Here is a 12,269-nt window from a genome sequence, read left to right on the forward strand (position 1 = left end):
TACGTGCGTGGCACAAGGCGCGGTTTCGAGAACCTTGCGTGTCATTTCGGGGCGTTAGTGGGGCGACGGCCAGCTGCGCTTAGAACCCGAAAACACCTGCGCTTCCACGCGCACGCAGTCTAGAAATCGCGCTCGTTGTATGCGCCGGCATACTGCCGCTGCCAGAATGACTGAACAACAAGGTTAGTGCCGTGCAACATCGACGTTCGCGTCGGTTCGGTAGGGCTCACTGGGTTCAACGTCGCGCGTTGTGCATACCGCGCAAGGAAAAACACGCTAAACGTGTCTAAACATCGCGCATGTTTAGCTGGTCCTCGCTTGAATACTTACTTGGTCCCTTCATATGCGCCTTCGTGGGATCATGCTGCTCGGTTTTCGTGAGCGGCGGCTTCGTGCATTCACACCCGACGGCGTTACGAGCGTGCGGCAATTACGTTGTTATCTCGAGTACAACCTTGGCGTGGCCCGCCTTTAACCTTGGTGAAATGCGCCCCTATTAAGTAACGCTGCTCAAGCGGTGGTTTTGGACGTCGCGCTGCTGCCACTACGAAAGACGCTCCCAAATTCACGCTGTCTGATCTTTGCGCGTATTTATGGCGGGGTTTAGGAAAGGAAGGCAGAGAATGCGTTTTAAAGTGCCAAAATGTTTTGATCTGAGTGACCAAAATTTTTTTATTTTGCAGCCTCTGCAGACATTGTTGCGGAGCTTTTGGAGCTTGCAATTCACAACATCCTGCATTCGAGGAAGCTGTACCCCGAAGAGATGTTTCAGAAGTCATGGAAGAACAATATGCCTGTACATGTAAGTGTGTTTACCCCATAATGTATGCATAAGCATGGTTTCAGTTAGTCAAGGAGAAGTATGCAGAAAGTTTTTTATCACCTACATTACATACTGTTATGAGCACAGTGATGCCTGCATTCTGAAGTTTAATAATGCCATTTTTATGTCACAGCTAATGCAGCTACAAGGTGTATTGCAGTATTGCATCGTGTTAACAACACGAAACTAGCTACAAAAGTCATTAGCCCATTGGGTATATAACAATAGATGGTGGTTAGAATTAACAGCCTGTTCTGTTGCCTGCATATACTGTAGTTGAACTCACTATGTATACAGTCTTGCTAGCAAAGGTTTCCTGGATACTGTACAGTAGATGAGAAAACAGAGGGCCTATTTGTCATGCAGCTTCATTGTGCATGTCTTCCAGAGTACAGTACTAAACGTGTACTGTGCGATGTCAGTGCAAGAACCCCAGGTGGTTGAAATTTCCAGAGCCCTTCACTACGGCGTGTCTCATAGCCTGAGCCGTTTTGGTACGTTAAACCCCAATAAACCAATAAACTGTCACATTAAGAAGATTCAATAAAAAGATATGAAAACATTTGCACGAGCCAGTTATAAATACTTGTTGAAAGTGTAGTTTAGGGTTCCTAGTCTGCATTCACCACACTTCATATGAATTTGTGTATATTTAATGAGGTCATTGCATTTTCTGCACTCTTGGCCTGATTAGTGATGTCGACATTATGAGACTTTGATAATGGATTTTGGGTGCTACAGAAACTGCCTGTCTGGCTCGGCTTATTCATATCGAGTTAGCTGACTGCATGGGCTTGATTGCATGACGAATGTGAGATGCGGTCTACTCTCACTTCAAATGAGAAGTTAATGTTAGAGCTAATCATGTCACTGGGCACTACGGGTTGGTTCTTTTTCTGCACCTTACAAGCAAATGAAACCTCTAAAGTGCACTTAAATGCTCTAGTTGTGCTATATACAGCTTAGCCAACAATATGTAGGCAAAATCAAAAAACGCTTCAGTGTCACTCTTAGTAGATAAACAGTTTATTTCAGTGCACTTTTATGCTCTGCTCACAGCTGGTGTCGCACCCGATGGTCATAGACTACATCGACAGCTGTGTGATGACAATGCACAAGCTCCTGCAGCGCAACGAGCTGCGCAAGATGGTTGTGCACATCACTGACCCCAGCCACCGGCCCCTGGAGCAGTTCGTCTTTGAGGTCACAGTTCCGGTTGAGGGGTACTCTTCGCGGAGCGGACTTTCTAGGAAGCAAAAGGAAGAGTAAGCAGTCCAGCACAGGGTCGTGTGCCGTGTTTAGCCATGCTGAAAGTGCTTTTGTTTAGATAACTGCAGCATTTCTGATACAGAGGAAAACCAGGGCATTCACGAGTGGTGCTGTGGTGGCAAGTTGTGCAGTTTTCTGAATCTGGTTGCATCACCTTCAGATTGCATCCTAGTAGGTCTTTCAAGCGTATAGTATAAAAAAGGGGATACCATCTGCCTTGCTATTGTTTCTTATTGTGAGTCGTATTATATGTTGTAATTAGATGCAATACAAGAATGCTGTGCCAAATTCTCTTAAAAGGATGTCTTCCAGCCAGCGGCATCTACCTGTTGTCATGACTCAATGGTCAAGTGCCTTGCAGAGTCCACGGACTTCAGCAGCTGCGTATAAGGCAGCTGACCACAACATCACGACAGTAGGTCGGCACTGTTAGTTGGAAGCTTTCCTTTGAGGGAAATTTCTGAGCTGTATCAAACTGTAGTGTCTTGTCGTTTCTTTTTTTGCATTGTTGAACTGGTACCATATGCGCATTGGTTTTTCAACCAAGCCTGCACTGTTTTATTTTTTTCTTCATTGCTAAACAGTAGAGGCCGTGTCATTAGCAAGTGTAATTGTCATGTGCTCTTCAGTGTACTGGTGGTGCCAAGATTTAAATGTGTTTCTGGAAGTGATACAGCAATCAGATAAGTTAGAGTAGTTCACTTTTTTAGGGGCTGTTTCAAAGGCTGTTTGGTGCAGTGTTCATAAGCGTTACAAGATATTTGCAAAGACAAAAGACATACACATTAATCATGTGGAAGTGTGGCTGACGAGCATTTCTGAAGGAGGGCCTAGCTTTGTCAAGGTGTCTTGTGGAAGATAAGCTCCACTATTGAAGCATTGGCCACTTACACTTGGTTCCGCTTTTTACTTCAAGGATACGACTGTGTTCAGAGAACGAGCTCAGAGCTGGACATAAACAGAAAATGTTGCAGTTTAAAACAGTCTTGTATCTGTGCTGTTGTTCAAATCAATATCTCATAGCTACTGGTACAACATCAAACTGTACATACCTCTCCTGCTGTCTAGCCTTCCCCCTTGGCTATGGACACTTACATGTCAGCATATATGTCACATGTATGTGGTCTTTATTTCTTTTTTTTTTAGTGTGTTGGCACTAGATGTTCTATTCCACCACTTAGCCATTGTCTGTGAGGTCTCTCTGCCCACCAGGTTGTGGGCGACCTGCTATAGGTGGCCACCTCAGATTGCAGGTGGGCCACCTAGATGAGTTGACCTTATGAAGTCATCTCAACCTGCCCACCAGACTGTGTGCAAACTGCCCTCCGTGGCTGGTGGTAGTTCAATTAATGATTTCTGGCAACGTGGGTCTCGCAAGCCCATACGATGGCAGCACCTGTCATCGCAGGGCAGTGGCACATTGCTTAACCGCTGCACCACTGTGCCAGGAGTGGTGTGAGGACTCCCAGCGATCTATAAATGTAAAATAGATAATTACCGATTCTGTGTACATGGGCAGAGTTACAATGCCCATTAAACCTATTGCATCATACAAGGCAGAGCTTATATTCAATTTCGCTAATCTTTTAGGCCTGCTTGACCTCGAAAAACTGAGCCTCGAACCGAAACTAAAGTGAAAACTAAAGTGTTAGTGCACCTAATTTGCATTTGACCTAACCACACTAAATCGCCCGCCATTTTTTTCTATGCCTGTTTGCTCTGTGATCTTCCCTTCATTTTTTGCTGCAAAAGCAGTCAATAGAAACCACTGATCACACACTAGGTGCATAAAAGGGTCGCTGTTTCAGATTGGTTTCATACTTGAAGTTATAGCATCTGTTTCCAGAGTTTATGGATGCCCGTGTGCAACATAAAGAAATAAAAAGTAGATGCATGAGATGTAGATAAGAGAGATAATGTGTCTGAGATAGTGATAACGGAGACACCTATATAGAGCTGTGCTAAATTTGTTTCTTAGCTTGTACTTGTGCAATAGTCCTTTGTTTGTTTGATTTTCTTTTGCTTTTACTATGGCCGGTACTGACTAACAGGATAATTGTTTAGGTGAAATGCTCTCTGTAACTGCATTCTAAAGCCAGTGCACAGCTGTACGACGTGTTGTAGTACAACCTCTCCGCGGCTGTATCATCTTCACCAGGGAGGACTCGTACCTGCTGGATGTGGAGGCGGCAGCGCGGGCCATTTGCCTCAAGGTGACTGCCTGCGACTCTGTCCTGCAAGATAACCCGCAAGGTTAGTGCCCCATTACTGCGCAGTGATGTCAGCCACACTCATACCTGTGCATGGCAACAGGCTATTTGCCTTTACTCTTTCCTTACCATGGGGAAAATTACCATTTTCTTAAGGTTTCTGTGCATTTTTTTTCTGTAAAAACTATTGCATTCAAAATTTATTGCAATACCCACAGAGCTGAATAAACAGAGCTGAATAAAGGCGCTTTCTATTCATTTAAGTTCAAACAACAAATTGCATGTTGCAACAAAAAATTTTATTTGCTAAAAATGAGATTTTAGGAAAAAAATTGAACAAAACATGCAAAGACAGGCTTGTATTTAAAAAAAAAAGATGTTAAAAATTTTCTGAAATATACAAAATGTTTGTCATTCTATTGGTCACTATCTACAAAAAAAATCATCTCTATCTTGAATAGTATTCTTGCTACAAAACAATAACTGAAAACCCTATAGTTGTGCATCGAAGCGCGGCTGCCTGTGTTTCAGGCTGGTTTCCATCATCACCGATGTGAAAACTGAATCATCTTTAGCATCTTGCAACATCTCCAGACTCGTTGTTGCATGGTTCGTCGATTAAATCACCCACACATGAAATGGAGGCCTGAAATTTGCTATTTTTTATGACGCGTGGCGTGCATGCGGAGGCTGCCACGTGTCTCTGATGGTACCGCATCTTCGGAGCGCGTTCAAAAAATGCTGTTCTGCAGGAAAAAAAAAGACTATATCGGAAACAAAACTTCGGTTCTCCGACTACAAGGCAGATGCGCATTGTGCCTGTAAGCAATGCGGAAGGCTCCGAAGTCGAGCTACGAAGGCGTCATTAGTGGGCAGCATGGCGGGCAATGAGTGCAGTTCCGCCTCTCCATTTCTTTGCAGCGCGTTAGAAAGTCCCCCCTTGCGGGACAAAAAAAAAAAACTACATCGGAAACCAAACTTTGGTTCCTTGCCTACAAGCTATATCTTCAGCATGGTCGCTAGCAATGTGGAAGGTTCCGAAATCGAGGCATGAAATGATGAAACTGTGTACTTGCACTATCTTAGGACAGTTAAGCAAGGCAGAGTTATGTAGGGTAAGTCAGCTTAAATGAATGCCAGCCTGCAGCTCCAGTAGTTGATGCATACAGTCATTTCTTCGGGTTTGGTTGACTGTCGTTGTTTGCCTCATAAGTACAAGATGGAATTGATGGCATCTCTATGAAATTTAGTTGAGGGCAAGAAGAAATGCTTTTTCTCATATGCTGTCGTCATGACTGTATTCAAGAACAAAGCCTTTCCATTCATTGCAGTGTCTGTCCCAGCTGTGAAATTTCTTGTCGTGCACTGAGTTTTCACTTTTCGAAACTGCTGAAGCATGTTCGGTGCATATTCGAAGGTTGAGGCCAGCTTGTAGCAGAAGCCAAAGCAGTCTTCGTATTTTCTTTTATGTAATCTTACGAACTTCACTTCGAGATTTTTTCTTAAAACTTTCGAGCTGTTGTGTGTTCTATGTCCTGATCTGGCTCACTACAGCATTTGGTCCACTGCAGCATGAGCCAGAAATTCATGAAACATGGGTAGTTTAGACACTGTATTGAATTTCAGACTACCACTCGTCTTCTATGCAAGTTCACATAAGCTGATTGAGTTTGTAAAGTGGATTTGCAGATGGTATGGGTAGTTATTATTCGGCCATGATAAATGTTCGGCAGGAGTTGAGAAAAACGAACTCAGCTTGAGATGGCCTAAGGCGTTTTTATCATACCATTTTCACACTAATGACGGTGTCAACAGACTTTTCTTAAATCACAATAAGCAAAACAAAGTTATTTACGTAATCCTGGGTTTTAAAAGAAGCTGTTGTACAATGTACAGAAATATGCAATACGCAATATCTTTTGAGGCTGGTACGTATACCTTTAACAAGTCCTTTAGCAATTTTTTTTTTTTTTTTCAAAATTATGTGCACCGGTTCTTCTCCACAGCTGATGCATTAAGCGGACAGAGGGGCGAGTACGAGGCAGTTGTGGCGTTCTGCTGCTGAATGTGTTGTACCGTCGTCACCATGCTTAACACGAACGCTCGATTGAGCGTCCTGTACAGATATGACAGCCCCTGAGCGCTTGGCGCTGAGTCCGAGACCATGCTGACTGGTGTGTTTGCAGCTGTTGGAGACAGCTCGTGTCCTGTTTTCGCCCTAATATTGCCTCAGAACCAGCGGCCGACCCCCAGTGTCGCTAAAGTCAGTGGAAGACACGCGTTCGAGCGTTCGTGTTAAGCGTGCTGACGATGGTACATGGTCGTGCGGTTCTGGTGGCTGCTGGGAATCGATGAACAGGAATTTTGTGCACTGATGTGCTGTGGATGGGAGTCAGGATGTTGGTTATGTGCAAGTTAGCAATTTTCGGCCACTAGGCCGGTTGATATTCAGGTGGGACTGACTCGTATTAAATGTTGCTGCATGGAATTCGATTCGCTCTTTCACCATTATCCAGTAAATATCATCACTAATCGAATGCCAGGAATACTTAATAGTGTATTTGTAAAAGGACAGACGTGTATTGTTACCAGAGATGTGGCATCGGAGCTGGCAGATACCACACATGCTGGACAAAATGGCACTAGAATAAAATGTTCCTTTGCCAGCCACATCGCTAATTGTTCTCAATAACTTGGAGAGAGAGAACTGACATTAACGACCAAGGCATTTGGGACACTTAGGTCCCTGGGTCCCTGCACAACCCCACTCCACATACGTTCATGAGTTCATGGAGTTCCATGACGTGGGTGGCCTGGTCAGTGGCGATCTTCTGCATGGCCGGGTCTGTCGAGCGCAGTAGGATCTCCCATTCCTCCCAAGTGGTCAGGAGCTCTGGGCCCCGCGCGGGAGGGTCCGCAGGGCATTCAAGGAGAATGTGATTAAGGGGGGACACTGGTCTTGAAAAGAAAATTTTATTAATTTAGTCATAGTTATGAAATTTTGAGGGCACATGTATTTTTGTGCGCCGATTCTAGATATGTCATTTAATTTCATGTAAAACAATTCCTTGAGCACTTATGCACTTTTTATGCAACTATTTTGCGGAGAGTTTTGAAGAAAATTTGCTGCAGGAAACTTGCTGAAATGTATGCCATTGGCTTCTCTTGACACCAAGGAATACAATAAGGGTAAAATTATCATCGTGGCTCTCATAGAACTTGAGTAATAGGGTACTGAAGCTGCCACTCCATAAACAGGAATACACACTTTCCTTCTCATTTCTGAAGCGACAACTTCAAAACTCTATAACTTAAGTTCTATGATAGGCAGAAAGACAATTTCACCCTTATTGTGTTCCTTGGTGTCAAGAGAACCCAATGGCATGCATTTCAGCCAGTTTCCCGCAGCAAATTTTCTCCAAAACTCTCCGCAAAATACTAGCATAAAAAGTGCATAAGTGCTCAAGGAATTGTTTTACATGAAATTAAATGACATATTTAGAATCGGCACACAAAAATGCATATTCCCTGAAGATTTCGTAACTGTGACTTCATTAATAAAAAATTTTTTTTCAAGACCAGTGTCCCCCCTTAAGAGTTGCGTTAGAGTGGGTGCACTGGGTACAGGAGGGAGTGTATGCTCCTGGGTGGATGCAAGAGAGCAAATAGGGGGAGGGAAGTGTGTGGATCTAAAGACGGTGCCATAATATTTGGTGATAATTGTCAAGCGATTGGTGGGGTGGAAGGTATAGCTGGAGTTCGCCGCATATGCCTGGGTCAGCTCGCTGAAGGAGTAAATGCGCTCCCGGGCAGAGCCGGACTCCGATTCTGCCACTACCCGGTTGATAAGACCTCGGACTTGGACATTGGCAGCTTCGTTGCCAGGGTTCCCAGGGTGTCCAGGCACCCATATCAGCTCCACATGGACGAGCTCAGGGTACGGAAAGTGGTCTCATAGACTCGCCCTTGAGCAAAATTTAAGAGTGCAGTTTTTGAGTTGGTAAGGACGTACCGGGCAATTGTGTGTATAAGGGCAAGCACAATTATTGCCTCTTCCAAGGATTCTGGGTGGATGTGGCAGGAAGGTGGAAAATGACGATGGGAATAACTTGGAACCGCTACAGAAAGCACGCCTGCCATGGAACATCATCCATCTGAGCAGACTATGTGTTGCAACTTGTTTCATTATTGTGTATTTGTTCTTCCGCAGGATGTTCTTTCAACATCCAGCTGCATGTTGCCGAGAGCACAGCCATGAGACTTTCCTTGAGTGATGATCCCGATGATCAGGCAAGTTTTTCTGTTGTTCTCATCGAAAACCTTTGTCATTATGTGCAGCTGGTTTATGTTGAACTTGGATATCTTTGACAGCGATAATATGGACTTTCCCATGCATGTATTGCGTTGTTGCCCATTTTTGGCATTGCAGGGTTGGATTTTAGAAAGGTGCAAAGGGGACTGCCCCTTCCTCTCCAAGGGAGAAATTTTCTATTGGAAAATTGCATTGACCCCAATTCTTGTTTTCAGGGAAAAAACTTTCATTCATTGCGGTGTAGTTTCGCAGCTTTACCTTCCTCCATTAGCTAGCATATAAAATATAGCAATGCATAGTAGTAAGTTTTTATGCCTGTCATACCATCATTTCATTGATAGTCTCTGATAGAAGAGAGTATATTACAGTAAAAGCTCGTTAATTCGAACTTCACGGGACCGGGGAAAAAGTTTGAATTATCTGATGTTCGAATTATCGAATGGCCTCGATGTTTGCCTAAGAATTTGAAGAAAAAAATTAATGCTTTCCTCCGTTTTGCACAGTCACAATCCACAACGCATTTCTTGGCAGTGCGCTAAGATGCTGAGCATCGATAACATCACGGTGTATTTACCTTTTGACGTTAGCTCTAGCTAGGGGGGAAGCGAACTTGGCAGTGCCAGCGCTTGTCTGGTTGCGCGAGCCTCGTTTTCATTATAAGTTCGCCTTATTGTGCCATGGGCAATTGGGGCAGACGCCATCTACTGCCACTCAATCATTGGAACGCACGATAGCAGCAAATGCCTTTTGCAGCGAACAATGCTAAAAGCCGACGTCATGATCGCGGCTGACTGTGTGCTTCCGTTGGCGACTAATGGGTGGAAGGATGGACGACACTCGCAAAGAAAAAAAAAGTTTTTCGCGCGTAATTTGTAGCGTCCGCCCAAAGTCACACCCTTTCATAGGCGTTGGCTGGTATCACACCGACAGTACTTATCCGTATTTCCGAATCAACAAGGCTCGAATTAACACGTATTTAGTTGCGATTTTCGGTGGTTGCATGGCGGCCGCCAACCCCTATCCTTCGGCGCCGCCGGCTGCCGTGCCGGTGATGGCGCCATTTACGCTTTACCCACTGATCCACGGTTTTATCTGGTTCCATCTTCTGTCCCCGTTTAGGATGTGCGCAGCCTCTAACTATGCGGAGGCGTTTTTTTTTGGCCACGTGCTGTGTCCCAAGCGGCCCAGACGTGGAAGCGCGTAGTTCGAATTATCCGCAGCAGAACTGACTCGCTGTCGAATTAATGGGCTTTTTTATACACGGATCTCTATGGAGCTTGGCCGCACCAAGTAGTGTAATTCGAATTATCCAAAAATTCGAATTATCGAGGTTTGAATTAACGAGCTTTCACTGTATAGGCTAATTGATCCCCAAAGCGTGAACAAAATTATAGAGCATGTTAGTGGCAGAACCCAGAAGGAAGCAAGTGTGGGGCACGATGCAGAAAAGCGGTTGTTCGTCATAGACAGCTCATTATGCTGCAATTTTGAACTGCAGTCATTCCCCTGGATAGAAGCGGATGACAAGGACATTGATATACCCGGTGGAAGCATAGTCCCTCTGAAGTGTGTCAACACAACTGTGGGAAAGGTGAGTTCAGAGTTTGAGGGTCTAATGTGTTGTTCTAGAATCTATCTTCTTCTGCCAGCATGAGCAGTTTACTTGGTCATCTGACAGCATGACTATATGATGCATTCTTGACGCATTGGTACATCGAGGCACACTTGCAGTGCATGTTGAAGCTTTACAGCATAAACAAAGTGTGCGAATAAGTGCATTGTTGGTGCTCACGACTTTTGATAATGTAGGAGAAATTGTTTTGTTGCTTTGCAATTTCGCTTTTGTTACACATGCATGTGGAGGTAATGATGGCATCATCAGTCACCACAGTGCAGGCTTGAAATGCTGTCTGTGCAAGTGTCTCGATTTCCTACCTACTGGGTGCCACCACAGTGGCTCAGTGGTTACGGCGCTCGGCTGATCCTGGGTGTGGCGTTGAATTTCTTTGGAGGAGAAATTCTAGAGGCCCGTGTACTGTGCGATGTCAGAGCACGTTAAAGAACCCCAGGTGGTCAAAATTTCCGGAGCCCTCCACTACGGCGTCCCTCATAGCCTCAGTCGCTTTGGGACGTTAAACCCCATAAACTAAACCATAAAACTAAACTCCTACCTTCTGGCCACCGCTGCACAATACCAAAGTTGCAGATCAGACAAAAAAAATGCTTTCAGAAAGCACACCACTTAATCTGCACAAGCATTGTTTGTTTTCGTAGTGTTACTGCAATGATTTTGTAGTGAAAACACATTACCTGGTGATATGTGCATTGAATGCTTGCTCTGCTTAAGTTAAGCTGTATTTGTTGCTTAGCTCAAGGGTCTTTGATATCTGGATGAAACCATAATGTGCCAGTGGTAGACAGCAAAAACTTTTGTCGAGCCGCTGGCACTAATGGTTCATTTTCTGGGTGCCAATCTGTCGGCAATCAGTATTGCATGGTATGGTTATGTACAGTGAGACCTCGTTATAGCGAACTGGTAAAAAATCATAAAATAGTTCTGTATAGCCAAAATTCGTGGTGTAAAATTTGGTCAGAAACGCACGCAATAGCTGTGCAGTTTAGTCGGTGAAAGAACAGCAATTTAGGCAATCCTTACTAGAGAAACAGACTTTTTTCCAAGTTTTAGTGGCGTTTTGAAGGCACTCGCGGCTATTCAGGAGGCTGTCAAAAACTGAGAGCTAGTTAAGTTGTCTTTTTCGCACAGCACCGAAAACGCAGGTTAAGCACCAGCTGCAGTGGCTTCCCCGCATTACAACCGTGTCACGTGGAAAGCGGTACACAAGAGCAAAAGCTATTGGCGTTTTCACCACCTCCCAACAGCCTGTATGAGTGCAGGATTGTTATTGGAAGCTTACAAGCACCTGCGCTGCCGCTTCCATGGCGCTGTTAATGGGTGCCAAAGGTGTGAATGCGTGCAAACTACTAGACTACAACCTTGCCTGCCACTGTTGGCGAGCGTGAGATAAAAGCTCAAACCTTGGCGCAAACGCTCGCCGCATCACCAGTCACTCGTGTAGTGTGGTGAAGCCTGCCGCTTGCCATCCGAACGAGTATCGTTTTGCGCTGGGAAGTTCGATATGTTCATTTCATGGCCGAGCGCATTCAGTATAAAAAGTAGAAATTGCGTGCATTTGTCAAAAATATTTATGAAGATTTTGATATAGCCACTAATTTTTAATATCCGTGTCCGTTATATCGAGGTTTTGACTGTATTCATATTTGGTGAATACTCTGGATCAATTTTGTATAAGTGAAGCTTCGCAATGTTTTAGCCATTTAGTGAAATTGCTTCATGCTTGTTCACTTCATTTATGCGCATTGTCTGCTATCTTATCGCAAAGCCACAAATTCTAAAAATATTACCATCTTCGTTACTTTTCATTGCAGGTCCAGCTGTACGTTGTTGAGAGCGATGTCAAAAAATCGTCTTGACGTGCATCTAATTTAAAAAGATTTCATGTTTCTTTCAAAAGCACCATTGTTTGTGTCACCAGATAAATTATTCTCTAAATAAAGTGTGTTCATATTCAGGCCGGCTGCCGAAGTTTTCATCTTACATGCACTGCTGAGTGTGAATTGATTGGCAGTGTCTGCA

General features: G+C 44.3%; 2 protein-coding genes across 6 annotated transcripts in view; one reads left to right on the forward strand and one right to left on the reverse strand.

Annotated features, from left to right (window-relative positions):
• Nucleotides 1–492, reverse strand: part of LOC149364270 (uncharacterized) — a 48,829-nt gene extending 48,337 nt beyond the window's left edge. Inside the window, exon 1 of one of the 5 annotated variants that reach the window (XM_089574205.1) lies at nt 331–492. In XM_089574205.1, coding sequence (XP_089430331.1) covers nt 331–343 — 13 coding nt within the window. In that variant the 5' untranslated portion in view covers nt 344–492. The remainder of the gene's footprint in view (nt 1–330) is intronic. The other 4 variants (XM_089574211.1, XM_089574206.1, XM_089574207.1 and 1 more) reach the window with 4 other exon arrangements.
• Nucleotides 152–12,207, forward strand: PolZ2 (DNA polymerase zeta subunit 2). Its single transcript, XM_089574212.1, has 7 exons — nt 152–182; nt 684–802; nt 1,883–2,088; nt 4,251–4,345; nt 8,513–8,592; nt 10,113–10,205; nt 12,062–12,207. Exons 1-7 carry the CDS (start codon nt 167–169, stop codon nt 12,104–12,106), a joined length of 654 nt encoding a protein of 217 aa, XP_089430338.1. The 5' UTR covers nt 152–166; the 3' UTR covers nt 12,107–12,207.
• Nucleotides 12,208–12,269: the final 62 nt, after the last annotated feature.

The sequence above is a fragment of the Amblyomma mixtum genome, chromosome 2 (assembly GCF_055824585.1).
Source record: "Amblyomma mixtum isolate Tamu chromosome 2, ASM5582458v1, whole genome shotgun sequence".
Classification (NCBI taxonomy): Eukaryota; Metazoa; Arthropoda; class Arachnida; order Ixodida; family Ixodidae; genus Amblyomma; species Amblyomma mixtum.